Raw genomic sequence first — 15,811 nt, 5'->3', positions numbered from 1 at the left:
AATAAGGGATCATAGCTTTCACCTGGTCAGTCAATGTCATGGAAAGAGCAGGTGTTCATAATGTTTTGTACACTCGGTGTAGAAACACAACATATGGCTGATTCAGATGGGAAAGGCGGCCTTCCTTGTAGCTGGAAGATGTGTAAACGTAGCTTTTCAACAGCTGCCTGGTAGGAAGTGAGAACTGTAGGTAGCATCTTTAAAGTATGTGTGACTGATAGGCTAATTGTTACTGTCAGCAATTGGAACAATCCCACTTGCTACTTTTGCAAGCCAGAGGGAGAATGACTTCTCCCTACATTTTAATAATTAATAATAACTAATTCTATATGCTAATGATAAATACTTCAAGGTAGTTGTGGCCATAATTAATGTGGAATCTTGAAATGGATCTTCGATATCCTGAGAAAAATGGCATTTAATTCTCATTATACGGGTTTGACCTTTTCAAACTGGGTTTTGCTGTACTTTCAGTAATTTCTGACAGCCAGGCCTATTCCCATGGCGACAAATGCCACTCTCCTTTCAAAAAGTATTATTATACAGAGGAGCACAATGGGTAGGTACAAGGCAGTGACATTTCAGTTTGTTTCCCTCTCAGCAGTCGCCCGAGAGAACCCACGAGCACTGTTGGATGTGTTCTAATATTTTAAAATGACCCACACCAGTCCTACCTCTCTAGACCCCACTGCAAGAGCAAAGTGTGTTTCTTTTTGATGTTTACATGACAGTGACAGCTCTGTTTCACTTGAATGAAACATTAATTAAAGCACAGATGAATTTGTCCTGTTACAAAATGATCTCAGAATGCAAGTATCCCAAATGAGGTCAAGGCATTGCATAATTATTTCTCCACTGTTTGCTTTAGCATGTTTTGAATTTGAAATAGCTAAACGGTGCTCATGGTAAGAGAATACATTCTCCATGATGTAACCCTTTTAAAAAGTCTGGAAAATGGGTTCGCCTAAGGAGTATATATCATTTTCAGCAGTCCAACAGAAGATGGGTTTGGTTATTATCTTGACTCTGCACTGCAATAAGTAGATGCAGGGAACCAATAACTCATGAAGTGTACGTGTATTGTCAAAGCTGGGGAAAAAGGAAGAAAGGCATTCTGCTTCCATCACTCTATCCTATCATCAAACAATTGCCTGGTAATAACAGTATTAATTAGGCTACCACAAATTATCTTTATTTTTCTTTTGTTTTATGCCTAATACCCTCATTCAAACTTGTTAAGCCTATCTGTTGTTTCAGTACGAACTAAGTCTGCATGTGTGTATGTAAATACCTTAAGCACAGCAATTACTGACTGCGCAGTATGTTCTAAGCCGTACTGTGTGGAGTGTCACTGATGAAAATAAGCAAGGATGGTTTAACAATTACAAAACACTTCAACTACAGCCTCATCACTTCTTTGTGTTTCCAACGACAGATGACAAGAGCCCTGTCAGCAAGTCGACTGTAGTGTAGCGTAGACTGAATCTTTAACCTCCCACGGGAGTTTTCATTGTCCATTACATGATCTTATCAATTCATATGACTTAGTTTACTGTTACTATTGTTATGACAAGGATTATGCAACATTTCTGGTCGCTTATTAAGTTCATTCAAATAAGCCTTTTGTGGTAAACTGTGATTCATTCCGTCATTCCCTTTTTCCAATAAAATAACTCTGTTAGAAATTTCAAATCACAGCCAATGCATCCTAACCCACAAAAGCATCCCTTTGATCAGAGATTGAACTGACAAGATACTGTCACATCCTGTAAAGCTTATACAGACCTCTTGTGCATTCTCAACAACAAGGCCCCCCAAAAGCGGGACTTCCTCATCAACAAAAAATAACAAACCCTGTACATGTCACACATTTACTTAAATCCGTGCAGCGGCCTTAGCCAAGGAGTCAGCCCAGCGTCTGTAAAGACAGCACCAACACCATTCAAAACATCTGCTTGTGTCAGCACTTTGCTAGGTTTTTCATGTAAATACAATGTGATACAGCCCAGTAGCTTTTCTACTGAAGAGTGGTTTCTCTGTGGTGAGCTTTATGATACTCCATTTATTGTGTTACAGGAAGAAGGATACCCCACTGCTGTGCATCTCTCCAAGCCAGGCTGTTCAGGGAGCTCCATGCATCTGTGCCTGTGTGTGCAGACACATTGCCTCGCAGGAACACTCACATTTGTACTGTAGCTTTTCATCACCTTGATGTGCCATCATTAATTGTATTCTGATGCCAGCTGGTTTTGTTTGCACTGTAGACTATGTGAATGTTACAGCCATTTGAATAGGCTAGACCTGTCTGGTTCACTATTCTCACTTATTTTCCTTTTCTCCTTCCTCAGCCTGGGAGACTCCAGGATCAATAACGGCTTATCAATGGAGAACTAGGACCCCAGGGAAAAGCTGCCTAGAAGGAAAATCGATTTAGCCCATTCCCACCCACCCCTGCTTCACACTCAAGAGCCGACTAATGCACACACTGTTAGTGCACAGAGGTGAATAGCTTCTTGGGACAAATGAATCAGACCCCCATCAAGAAGATAAAACAGGTGGTATTTTGTTTCTGTCTTATAAGGTCATGTATTTGATGTTATTAGGAGAACGGCTCATCATGTGTGGGGTCAAACATCTCAGTGTTCCAGTTGTATCATACACACTGACAGTATATTTATTTGCTGAACAATCATCCCAAATACTGACATTTAAGACCAAGTCTAATTAAAAATCAGGGAGGGAGCAATTACTCAGCTTTTACCAGACGATGTTCACATGTGCAATGCAATACTGTTGCAAACAATGCAAACATATAGCGTTTTTTTCTCTGACAAAAGTTATTTAATACCAAGCCTAAGCAGCGTTGAGCCAATGTCCCCACAAACATACATGAAATGAACGACAAGCTGGACTGGTGCAGCACAGCACTGAACATCATAACCTTGAAAGACCTTCACTGGCAGAGAGTACTGATGAGACTATCCTCTCTATAAACGTGGAGCTCCCCCTGTTGAACAAATTTGGGAAAAGCAGAAAATGGCGTGAAAGTGCCATTGGCCATTCAAGGGATGTTGCCAGGGTGGTGTACAGGGGGGTCTATTGGGAAGTTTAGAACAAGGTTATTTATTTATTCAATGTTTACTTTACCAGGGAATTTGAAGTTAGGGAAATAGGGAAATATGAAAATACTCTTTGGATAGGTGTCAAACTCATTCCAAGGAAGGCAGAGTGTCTGCAGGCCTTCGCTCCTCCCTTGAACTTGATTGATGAACTAAGGTCACTGATGAGGAAGTGAGGAACTCTTCACCTGGTTGTCTAGGTCTTAATTGAAAGGAAAAAACAAAAACCAGCAGACACTAGACTATCTACTAACCCTAACCTTTACCCCTAATCTAACCCTAACCTTAGCAAGCAGTTGCTTATGAACAGATGGTCAGACTATCAACAAACTATCTGTAGAGCACCTACAGATGGACTATCTGAACAATCCAAATAAAGTGTGACCAAAACTATTTTATGTACAAAACCTCGCAAGACATCAGCAACAAAAATGATTTTGTTTTCTTATTGACAGGGACACAAGTAGGCCTATGGTAAGCTTTGACACTGCATGAAGAAGCATTCAGAGACAAGACTGCAGAATAGGCCTACAGTCTATGTTGGTTTGATTCGAAGAGGAAGTGGGCTATGTTGATAAGACTGCTAGCCTACTCAAATGAAACAGGTCTTCTCAAATGAAACAGGTCTTCTCAAATGAAACATGACTACCAATGGCGACGGGCCCTGGCAGAGTGGTGCCAGGAAAACAAAATGAAGGAGCTGATTGTGAACTTCAGGAGACAACAGAGAGAGCACGTCCCCATCAACAGAGCCGCAGTGGAAAAGGTGAAAAGCTTAAAGTTTGTCTGCACCACTGACAATCTGAAACAGTCCACCCACACAGACAGTGCGGTGAAGTAGGTGTAACAGCGCCTCTTCAACATCAGGAGGCTGAAGAAATTTGGCTTGTCCCCTAAGACCCTCACAAACTTTTACAGATGTACTATTGAAAGCATCCTGTCTGGCTGTATCACCGCCTGGTACTGAAACTGCACCGTCTGCAACCGTGGACACACTGCCTGCCCTCCAGAAGGCGAGGTCAGTACAGGTGCATCAAAGTTGGGACAGAGAGAATTTAAAACAGCTTTTATCTCCAGGCCATCAGACTTAAATAGTCACCATTAGCCGGCCTCAGCCCAGTACCTTGCCCTGAACTTTAGTCACTGTCACTAGCCGGCTACCACCCAGTTACTCTACCATGCACCTCAGAGGCTGCTGCCCTATGTGCATCATCAAGGAAAACTGGTCACTTTAATAATGTTTACATACCGTTTACCCAGGTATATACTGTATTCTAGTCAAGGCCTATCCTATTTAACTATTGCTGTACATATACTATTCTTCAGATAAATTACATATTCTATCCATATACTGTCTGTATTGTCTATACATCCCATAGCCACTATATTTATACACACAAAAGTATGTGGACACCCCTTCAAATGAGTGGATTTGGCTATTTCATCCACACCCCTCACTGACAGGTGTATAAAACCAAGCACACAGCCATGCATACTCCATAGACAAACATTGACAGTAGAATGGTCTTACTTAAGAGCTCAGTGACTTTCAACGTGGCACCGTCACAGGATGCCACCTTCCCAACAAGTCAGTTTGTCAACTTTCTGCCCTGCTAGAGCACTCAACAGTAAGTGCTGTTATTTTGAAGTGAAAACATCTAGGAGCAACAACGACTCAGTCAAAAAGTGGTAGGTCATACAAGAACAGGACCGCCGAGTGCAGGCAGAAACCTCAGAGATCAATTGGTAAACTCTTTACCACCACCAAGATATCCCTGCACAATGTGTATTTGCGCCCCTACTGGATGAAAACTACAAATGTAATGGCTGTGCTCAATGCAATGGCACTTATAAATGTAGATCCTTCAAACACCCCCAAACAGGGAAACAGATCCCAATCAAAGGTGTTATCATGTTCTCCACTAAGACCGTTATTTATCTTATAACTTGTCCTTGTGGTAAAAACGATGTGGGTAAAACAAAGCGCAAATTAAAAGTATGTATCTCGGAGGATCCTAGCACCATTAGGTGCAAAAACTCGACTTACCCAGTTGCGGCCCACTTTTTGGAAGAAAACCACTCGATTTTCGTCTCTGCGTTATATTGGCATCGAACATGTCACCCTCCCTAGGAGAGGGGGTGACCTCGACAATTTATTGTTGAAACGAGAGGCCTCCTGGATCTTTAATTTAAAGACCCTTGCTCCCTTCGGTCTCAACGTAGACTTTGATCTGAAGCCATTCTTGTGATGATTGTGATTTTGCTATTCATTGTAAATGTTTGTAGGCTTATGTATCCAAATTGTATCTATGATCGTACACTATCCATTTATGTTTTATGTATGCTATTTTAATATATGAGATTTAACCAATGATATCCGGCCACACCCGGCCATGATTACAGACACCTGTGTGTCTTTTGACACCATATAAATGAGTCATCCCGCAGTGTTTGTCATTATACCCTGAAGACAGCTTGTCTGTTGAAATGTTGAACATTAATATTTTTGCATCTGAGCTCCTAGAGTGTGCGGCTTTCTTTTATTTTTTAAAAGTGTTCCACTCCCCTAGCTAGCACCTCGCCGAAATAGGTGTGTGTTTCTTTCACCTGTAGAGCTGCCCAAGTCAACAGTAAGTGTTGTTATTGTGAAGTGGAAACTTCGAGGAGCAACAACAGCTCAGCCACGAAGTGCTAGACATAAAAGAACGGGACCGCAGAGCGCTGAAGCTCGTAAAAATAATAATAATAAATAAAAACCTTTTTTTTTAAAGAATAATAAAAATCGCCTGGCCTCGGTTGCAACACTCACTACCGAGTTCCAAACTGCCTCTGGAAGCAACATCAGCACAATAAGTGTTTGTTGGGAGCTTCATGAAATGGGTTTCCATGGCAGAGCAGCCGCACACAAGCCTAAGATCAGCATGTGCAATGCCAAGCATCATCTGGAGTGGTGTAAAGCTCAACGCCATTGGACTCTGGAGCAGTGGAAACGCGTTCTCTGGAGTGATGAATCACACTTCAGTATCTGGCTGTCTGACAGACGAATCTGGGTTTGGCGGATGCCAGGAGAACGCTACCTGACCCAATGCATAACGCCAACTGTAAAGTTTGGTGTGGGTGGAATAATAGTCCGGGGCCGTTTTTCATGGTTCGGGCTAGGCCCCTTAGTTCCAGTAAAGGGAAATCTTAACGCTACAGCATACAATGACATTTTAGACGATTCTGTGCTTCCAACTTTGTGGCAACAGTTTGGAGAAGGCCCTTTCCTGTTTCAGCATGACAATGCCCCCATGCACAAAGTGAGGTCCATACAGAAATGGTTTGTTGAGATCGGTGTGGAAGAACTTGACTGGCCTGCAAAGAGCCCTGACCTCAACCCCATCGAACACCTTTGGGATGAATTGGAACGCCGATTGCGAGCCAGGCCTAATCACCCAACATCAGTGCCCAACCTCACTAATGCTCGTGACTGAATGGAAGCAAGTCCCAGCAGCTACTTTCCAACATCTACTGGAAAGCCTTCCCAGAAGAGTGTTATTGCAACAGAGGGACCAACTCCATATTAATGCCAATGATGTTGGAATGAGATATCCGACAAGCAGGTGTCCACATACTTTATATTTCTCTTTATATTTATACCCGACTGAGTATTGTTATGCCCGGGAGGCCGTCCATGTTACGATAAAAATGCAAGCACTGCTTCTTCTTTTTTGAGATTTGGTTGGCATATCGCATCCAATTTAAGGTGCATGCATACACCACCCCATTACACTACCAATTAATGGGGGGAAAACAATTGAATTGGGCTGCCTGTGTAGATGCAGTAGCCTACCTGGGGTGCGTCCAATTTGATTGAACGTTTGCTATGTTGCATAATGCATTGTACTGAACAACATGTTTCCTCAAAGCATTCTTCAATGTTCTTGAACAGACTTTGAGGTACATTTGACCCATTTGGTGGGTGTGGCGGGGTGATCTCTGATGTCACCTACTAAGGAAATTACCTCTATAACAGGATTTTTGGAAGTTAAATGCAACTACAAAACAGTATTTACAAAAAGTAATCTATTCATGTTTTTTTGTTTACAAGCATGATAACCGTACTTTTAGTTCATGGTTGACGCAGCTTGTTGGCCATTAGCCAATCGGCGTTTCTCAACGAGTTCAAAGCACTTGAATGCATCCAACTGGTATTTACGACTTCATCAACTGGTAATTACCACCTTCCCACTTGTTTATGAATGCAGCATCAAAGGGCAGCATGCATTTTGAACCAACAGCCCAAGCCCCGTTCCCGCATTTAATTGAAAGTTCCACTACGTTTTTTTCGTACTGAACACAGCCCTGAATAAACCGCCATTAGGGCCCTGCCTGGGCCTACATACAGGTCATGTTCCCCTGCTGCCCAGACGTTGCTGCCGCCCACCAGATCTTACAACAACTGGATAGGTATTTTACGTATCAGCTAACCACATCATATGACATAGCAATCTATCAGTCGAAAGACGATGGCGTCACACACAAGCATTGGTTGATGCATGTAGTCGACTACAGACGTTATTGACGTGAATCTACTTTTATTTTGAAAATATATTTCTAGTCTACTACTGCTGGAAACTCCGCCCACTTCAACGACTGTTCGTTCCTAGTTTGCCTTTGCGCTGATTTCTCTACTCACAGCGATCTACTTTTTGGTGATTTAGTCATGTCTTTGGAGGTGGAATCAGCCGAGTAAGTATTATAGCTATTCATATTTGCACAACTGTAAATGGCTGAATGTTTTGTTTATTTATTATGGTTCACGTGGCAGCTCTAAACTCAGTTGAGGCCTACCTCAACCTGCAAGCAGCTTGTATCCAGTAAACGTTAGCTACCTAAGCTAACATAACTTGCCTGCTAGGTAGCTATGTTTCAGTGTTTTTGTACCCACCAGTGATCTTTTTAATGTAGCTGTAATAGTCTTAGCTAACTAATACTAACGTTAGCCTGTCAGAACGCCTAAATTAGCTAACTGGCTTGCAAGCGAACACGATTAGATAGAACTTGTCTTGCGTCAAAATATGACATGCCTTGATGGAGTGTCCCATGATTTTGCAGCGTGATTCGTCTGATAATGCAGTACCTGAAAGAGAACAATCTGCACCGGACATTGACCACCCTACAGGAAGAGACCACGGTGTCTTTGAACACTGTGGACAGTATCGAGAGTTTCGTGGCAGACATCAACAGTGGCCATTGGGATACTGTGCTGCAAGCTATTCAGTCCCTCAAGCTCCCTGACAAGACTTTGATAGACTTGTATGAACAGGTAAAACGTTGTCGTGTTGTATTTGGAATTCGTATGCACCAGAACGTTCTTTTCTAGCTAGCTCTGCTGCAATGTCATTGTTTTTTTGTAAAGTGCGTTTGTGTGCCCTAGGTGGTGTTGGAGCTCATTGAGTTGAGAGAGTTGGGAGCAGCCAGGTCTTTGCTAAGGCAAACAGACCCCATGATCATGCTGAAGCAGACGCAACCAGAGAGGTACATTCACCTGGAGAACCTGCTGGCTCGCTCCTACTTTGACCCCAGAGAGGTGAGTTCACTCCGTGTATAGGGGAGATATAACTCAGTATAAATTATTTCCAGGTTGTCTGGTTATGTCTGTGCCTCTATTGTATGCCTGAACATCTTTAATTGAACACCAAAAATAACCTTCACCCGTGTTCTCCTGAAATATAGCATTAATAAATGTCCTATAGTGTTTTGACTTCAGAGTTCCTGCGGTCTTGTGTTTGTGTCATTGCTCAGTGTCTGTGTGCTCTCCTCCCTCTGTGTCCTCCAGGCCTACCCAGATGGCAGCAGTAAGGAGAAACGACGGGTGGCCATCGCCCAGGCCCTGGCCGGGGAGGTCAGCGTGGTGCCCCCCTCCCGTCTCATGGCCTTGCTGGGACAGGTGGGTGACATGTTCCTATACACCTGGAATATATGGTATTTTCATGTTAATTCAGCACATAGTCTGATCTACGACCAGGATAATATTATGCAGATTAGTATTTTAACCACCATCTCTGTCTCTCAGTCCCTAAAATGGCAACAGCACCAGGGTCTCCTGCCCCCAGGTATGACCATTGACCTGTTCAGGGGCAAAGCAGCCGTGAAGGACGTGGAGGAGGAGCGCTTCCCCACACAGCTCACTAGACACATCAAGGTACTGTATGTCCAGCTATGGTATTGCCAGTGTTTATTAGTAAGGGTGGTTTTGATGCTTGCCCTTGGCCTCGTCTTTTTTTCAACAGAGATTGTTGTATCTCAATGGTACTGGCTTGGTTATGTAACATTTTAATTAAATTATGCATAAAAACACAATGCATGAAAACAAGAACAAGGAGTTCTGCTTGGGTGTCATCATAATGCAGTGTTATTCTTACTAGTTTGGGCAGAAGTCCCACGTGGAGTGTTCCCGCTTCTCCCCTGATGGTCAGTACTTAGTCACAGGATCAGTGGATGGTTTTATCGAGGTCTGGAACTTCACCACTGGCAAAATCAGAAAGGTGCGTGTGTGATCTAACACCAATTGATACTCTGATTTGGGAAAATACACTTGATTTCAATTCATGAAGTTTTCAAAATACCCTTTTACTGCCTTGGTGGAGTTTTAATAAGATGACCTTATCAAATGTGTGTGTGTGTGTGATAGGATCTCAAGTACCAGGCGCAGGATAACTTCATGATGATGGATGATGCAGTGCTGTGTATGTGCTTCAGCAGGGACACAGAGATGCTGGCCACAGGGGCCCAGGACGGCAAAATAAAGGTCTCTACCGGCACTATAGGAATGTCACTTTCCCCTCAACTTTTTAATGTTCAAACTCTTGCATTGGGTTGAGTGGATACTCGCACTACCTTCGCTACCTCGTTTCTCCTCTGACAGGTGTGGAAGATCCAGAGTGGTCAGTGCTTGCGGCGCTTTGAGCGCGCCCACAGTAAAGGTGTCACGTGCCTCAGTTTCTGCAAGGACAGCAGCCAGCTGCTCAGTGCTTCCTTCGACCAGACCATCAGGTGACCTGCACACATGAAGCCCTCTTTCTCTCATGGTTTCTCTTTGTTTTTCCTGCCTATAGAACAGTGGTCACCAAGGAACCATAACTTTGATGTTTTTGCGTTCCATAGGGTTCACGGATTGAAGTCGGGCAAGTCGTTGAAAGAGTTCCGAGGACACTCCTCATTTGTTAATGAAGCGACATTCACACCTGACGGCCACCATATCATCAGCGCTTCCTCTGACGGCACTGTGAAGGTATGAACCCCCACTCTGCAAAAGGCTGCTAGAAGCCAACAGTCCCATAATACTGTATTTTGACTGTATTTTGACTTGGTATGTCCTGTGTACCTGCATTTCCAGCAGAATATATGTTGATGGATTTTGATTAACACTTGTGTGAATCTCCTGTCAGGTGTGGAACATGAAGACCACAGAATGCACTAACACCTTCAAGTCCCTGGGCACCTCGGCCGGCACCGACATCACAGTCAACAACGTCATCCTTCTGCCCAAGAACCCAGAGCACTTTGTGGTGTGCAACCGCTCCAACACTGTTGTCATCATGAACATGCAGGGCCAGGTCAGGACTTAACTTGACCACTTACGGTCACTTTTCATTTAAAAAAAATGAATATGAAGTATTAATTTTGAATATTAAAAAAATGATATTGGTATGACCTTATTCCCCTTTTGTCCTCCAGATTGTGAGAAGTTTCAGCTCTGGTAAGAGGGAGGGAGGAGACTTTGTCTGCTGTACACTGTCTCCACGTGGCGAGTGGATATACTGTGTAGGAGAGGACTTTGTGCTCTACTGCTTCAGCACAGTCACCGGCAAGCTGGAGAGAACCCTAACAGTATGTTTATTCCAAATCATGTGAATTAAAAACAATCAACCCCAAGCCTGGTTAAAACTTATTTCTCAATGATAAAAATAGGAGTTGTCAATTTAGTCAGGATTATGCACGTAAATCAAAATTTATGTTAGCCAATCCTGGCACAATTACAATGAACTATAGCCTAAAGCAGGAGTCGGCAACAGGCAGCCCAGAGATCTTTGGGGGGACACACCCCCAAAGGCTTTTTGGAGGGACGGGGTCAATTTGCAGTTTACTCCGATCATCTAGTTGCCTACCCCCTGGCCTAAAGTTTGTATTGGACTTTTGTCTCATCATAAACTCTTGTCTCCCCCATCCCAGGTCCATGAGAAGGATGTGATTGGCATCGCCCACCACCCCCATCAGAACCTAATCTCCACGTACAGTGAGGACGGCCTACTCAAGCTCTGGAAACCCTGAGCGTATACCTTAACCCCACAAGCCCCCTTCATCAGCATGCCAGCTGCTTTTCCCATGGGATGCTGCAGTGTTTCCTCTACCATCACTTTAGGCGGACCAGGTAGTGACTCCCATCTAGCTCTTTTTGTTCAGACTAAAATATTTTGGGCCCCAATTTATTCAAATTGGCAGTATGTGTTGCTGTTTTGGGGCACCTGTGCTACGCCTCAGAAAGTGTAGCTAGGGGAAACACTGGGGTAATGGGAGTGCAGGCATGGGCTTTAGACATACCTTTTTTTAATACAAACTTTTCTTTATGTAAATATTTTTTTATAGGATTTTTTTTTCTTCCAATAACATCTGGTTGGGTATTTTGCCTCATTTGTCAGTCAGGTCAACAATTGCTTGTGTTACTGCACAGCAAGAAATGGAAAGGGCTTTCATTTGTCTCTGGTGAATGACTCATGTTGATTTTTGTATTTCCCCGATCAGATATAACCTTTTCATGTGTTGCTGTGTGTTCCTAGATGTGAAATGCATGTGTTATTGCTATTACGTATGGATTGTCATGTACTATTTCTTGTCTGTCCCATTAAAGATATTTGATCAGGTATGTGTTTTCTTTGTTTCCTGACAAGCAGAGGCTGTGAACTTACTTTTGGTACTTGTTTTGAACAGTTGTTAAACCCAATACAAAATTACCAATACAACTCTTTAATTTACATGCAATCAAACATTTTTAATGATTATCAATAGAACTTCTAAACATGATTAATGTCCTCGGATGGAATGTTTACTGCATGATTGCAATCTGCAGGGCCGGTTCCTGATGTAAGCGGCCGTAGGGGGCCTCAGTCGGAGTCTCAACTTACTATTGAGTAAGAATAGAATTTGCCAGGTGAAATTTAGTCTTAGTCTTAGTAATCATGGCCAAATACCAACAGGGTATGTCTCCAGGGGCCCCATTGATTTTGTTATTCATCCTCACTCAGTCATTACAAAATGTGTAGAAATGCAGAACATTTGTACAAAACTGCAAAAGGCTCTCTCCACCACATGGCAAAATGGGTATATTTAGAAATTGTTTTGTAAAACTGCATCTTTCTCTGCCCTATGGCAAAGTGAGTAGAATTGCATGTGTTTAAAAGCCTAGCATTGCTGGACACCGCCTGTTACTACAATCATCCTGGAAATTCTAAACTTTGCAAGGCATGTCACTACTCCCATATCTTCACATAGCCCACCACATGCACTGGAATAAAGTAGGTTTATGCAATTGAAGGAAAATTGTTGCTTACTGAAACTCCCAAAGGCATCCAGATGATATATGATAGAAGCAAGTTTACCCACGTGTGATCAACCGTTTCATGCTGCTTTGAGACAAGCGTGGGGTCTTGATAAATCAATGTCTGACTCTTCTTTTCACTGAATCTCTGCTATTGGTTAGGCTACAATCAGGCTGTAGAAATGTAATCTTGTCTAGATGGCTCATTTATCAACACCGAACAGAACATTTTGCCAGCATGTTACGTAATTTAACAAGTGGGTTATTTTGCTCTTCACTTGCAGTCGTTTAGTAGCCTAGGCCCACTCCCACTCCCAACCAAAAGCCTGTGACTAGTCTTCATGTCATATTGTTTGAATCTCCATCTGTATATTTGTTTAGATCTCTGGCTGGGCAAATAAGTGGAGGTGGTATAGTTCATCTGTTACTGATCAGAAACATTTAGCATGTAATAATGTAGCCTAAATTAAGTGTAGGCCTATTATTTTTGCTCGATCGCCGGCAACTCCAAAATCCTGCGGAGTTTGTGAAGTATGAACACGAGACTTAATGCTGTTGACAATTTGGATTGATATTATTTTCTATGGGTATCATGACGAAGATACTCTCCATGTAAGACCCTATGCCAGCTCCCTAACAAGGCAAGAGGGTAGAAAATAGATCAAACGTGGATCAAAATAGCACGGGCTTGCCTTGGGTGGGCTCGGTTTCAAAATATCACGTTTTATATCTCGCATGTCGTGCTGGGAAAATATTTGTATTTTATATTTCATTATATTCTTAGCGCACTATAACATAGGGCAAAATGTGTGTTGACAGACCAGTAACAAACTCAAAATATGCCATTCTATTCGTTTGAAAATACATTTGACTAGTTTTATAGCCTAAATTGTTTCTTAGGACCTGCCTAAAACAAATGTATAATAGATCTATTTGTGAATGGTGTATAGTCAATTGATTTATTAAAATAGACATCCACCCACATTGGCCCACTCCTACACTTGCCAGGAGACAGGAGATATAAAAGGCTCATCCTGGCAAGAACGTGGTTAAAACGGGACTGGGCTCTAAAAAAACAACATTATGGGCTATACATACTGTAAAGTCAGTAAAGGGTATTACTGTGATTATTTTCAATTAAAAATGGTCAAAGAGAAACAAAAATAGATTCTTAGCAAAGAGCAATTTCTCAAGAAAGAATTTTGCTAGGACTGTCTGGGAGTGAACTCGTAAAAAAAGTTTTAAAAAAAATAAAAAAAAGTAGTCCAATAGGATTCTGATACAGGGGACACAAAACCCTATAGGATTCGATTGGAAAAAAATCGCTAATCATATAGGATTTTTTGACTAGGGTATTGTTGTTCCATAACATTGTCATGGAAAATATGAATGTTGTTTCCAACTACCAAACAGCAACTGCGCCGTAAACCTGTTTGCATACTGAACGTTTATATTGCCAAAAGGCCAGTCTCTGGCAAGGGGTGGAATATGAGCTAAAAAGACTGGTACCCAGATTAGCGATCTGCAGCTACTCTTCTCGTTTCTGACTGTTCCGTACATATGCATTCCAAATTACGTGTACTATTACTACGATCAATTACGTCACAAAGGTAACACAGTGATTGAATGCGCATCATCCTGGCGCTTCAAAACTGTCGGGACACAGTTCAGGACGTAGCGCTTTTGGTTTTTGCATGTTACAGTTATGGCCTACACCTTGAAGTAAAAATATGGATAACGACACTTTTGTGGATCCCATTCTTCCAAGTGAGGGTCCTGCAAAAGTCGCAAAGTTGATCAGAGTGAATGAAGGGAACAGTCAGGAAAAGAAAAAGTATTCGAAGTCAAAAAACACCTCTCCGGATAACCCTAAATTGAAGAAGACATCCAAATCATCTAAACCGAAAACAGAGCTTGATGAAGAGGAGTCGAGTCCAAAGGCGAAGGGTATCGTGAAGTGCACCAAGGCGGTAGTCATCGATGTCGGTACAGGATACCTGAAAACTGGGTTTGCTGGGGCAGATGCGCCCTCCTGCGTAATTCCCAGTGTTGTGGGTTTGGCGCGGAAAGGCCCCTTGGATTACAAGCACGGCTATGTGGGGAGGGAAATTCTAGAAACACTAGACATATCCCACGTCAACCCGGTGCATAACGGCATAGTAACAGAATGGGATGCAATGGAGAGACTGTGGGAATACTCGTTCAAAACGCTGGGTATCCCAAGCGAGGAGCACGCCGTGCTTTTGTGTGACCCTCCTCTTAGTCCGACCACCAACAGAGAAAAACTCGCCGAAATCATGTTCGAGAGCTTCAACACTCCAGCAATGTTTATTGAAAACCAGTCCGTTTTATCCATGTATTCCTATGGCAGAACTAGCGGACTGGTTTTGGAATGCGGGCATGGATGCTCTTACGCAGTTCCCATTGATGACGGCCACTACATGCCAAGTTACACCTGTCGTGCAGAATATGCAGGACGAAGCCTTGACCTTTACTTGCAGAAGTTACTGCAGGAGTCTGGAAAAGGGTTTTCTTTTGACAAATTGGGCCTAATGGATGACATCAAGGCAAAATGTTGCTATGTAGCCCCTGATATAGACATTGAATTAAGAGTTTGTGACATGGTGCAATACAAGCTTCCAGATGGGAATTATATCTCATTGGGAAATGAGCGCTCTCTTTGTCCAGAGGTGCTATTCCAACCAAATCTGATTGGATCCCGTGAGCCAGGACTTCCTATTATGGTCATGAACTGTATCAATAAATGTGACATCAGATTGAAGAGTGACATGCTACAGAATATCCTAATATGTGGCGGCTCCACAATGTTCAGTGGTCTTCCTGAACGGCTGCAGAGCGAGCTCAACCAGATAGCACCATGTGGTGGGACTACCATTGTGGCATCCCAGGAGCGTCAAAACACTGTGTGGCTTGGAGGTTCAATTCTTGCCTCCCTGTCCTCTTTCCAGTCACTTTGGATTCGGAGGAAAGACTATGAGGAGAAAGGGCCCTTTGTCATTTATCGAAAATGTTTCTGAAAGCTACTTATCAATGTGCCTTTAAGGTTGGCAAATGAAACAGTAAATGAACTATGAACTGACTGCCTGCCGTT

General features: G+C 42.7%; 2 protein-coding genes across 3 annotated transcripts; both read left to right on the top strand.

The window, feature by feature from the left end:
- Nucleotides 1–5,604: 5,604 nt before the first annotated feature.
- On the top strand, nucleotides 5,605–12,025 carry smu1a (SMU1 DNA replication regulator and spliceosomal factor a). Of its 2 annotated transcripts, none has more exons than XM_036943024.1 (12): nucleotides 5,605–5,749; nucleotides 8,217–8,427; nucleotides 8,539–8,691; nucleotides 8,941–9,051; nucleotides 9,178–9,306; nucleotides 9,530–9,649; nucleotides 9,796–9,912; nucleotides 10,030–10,157; nucleotides 10,269–10,395; nucleotides 10,553–10,720; nucleotides 10,842–10,994; nucleotides 11,337–12,025. In XM_036943024.1, the coding sequence occupies exons 2-12, from the start codon at nucleotides 8,233–8,235 to the stop codon at nucleotides 11,433–11,435; spliced, it is 1,500 nt and encodes a 499-aa protein (XP_036798919.1). In that variant the 5' UTR covers nucleotides 5,605–5,749; nucleotides 8,217–8,232; the 3' UTR covers nucleotides 11,436–12,025. The 2 variants fall into 2 exon arrangements, with proteins under 2 accessions (XP_036798919.1, XP_021416980.1); XM_021561305.2 differs by lacking the exon at nucleotides 5,605–5,749 and adding an exon at nucleotides 7,555–7,850.
- Nucleotides 12,026–14,366: 2,341 nt separating this feature from the next.
- Nucleotides 14,367–15,737, top strand: LOC110489470 (actin-3). Its single transcript, XM_021562171.2, has one exon. It carries the CDS (start codon nucleotides 14,430–14,432, stop codon nucleotides 15,735–15,737), a length of 1,308 nt encoding a protein of 435 aa, XP_021417846.1. The 5' UTR covers nucleotides 14,367–14,429.
- Nucleotides 15,738–15,811: the final 74 nt, after the last annotated feature.

Source organism: Oncorhynchus mykiss, chromosome 14 (assembly GCF_013265735.2).
Source record: "Oncorhynchus mykiss isolate Arlee chromosome 14, USDA_OmykA_1.1, whole genome shotgun sequence".
Classification (NCBI taxonomy): Eukaryota; Metazoa; Chordata; class Actinopteri; order Salmoniformes; family Salmonidae; genus Oncorhynchus; species Oncorhynchus mykiss.
This window is presented reverse-complemented; position numbering and strand designations above follow the sequence as displayed.

Coding starts and splice junctions, on each gene's coding strand:
- smu1a (XM_021561305.2), top strand. CDS start 7,825: ATGTCTTTGGAGGTGGAATCAGCCGA. Junction 8,692..8,940: donor CCTACTTTGACCCCAGAGAG/GTGAGTTCACTC, acceptor TGTGTCCTCCAG/GCCTACCCAGATGGCAGCAG. Junction 9,307..9,529: donor AGCTCACTAGACACATCAAG/GTACTGTATGTC, acceptor TATTCTTACTAG/TTTGGGCAGAAGTCCCACGT.
- LOC110489470 (XM_021562171.2), top strand. CDS start 14,430: ATGGATAACGACACTTTTGTGGATCCCATTCTTCCAAGTGAGGGTCCT.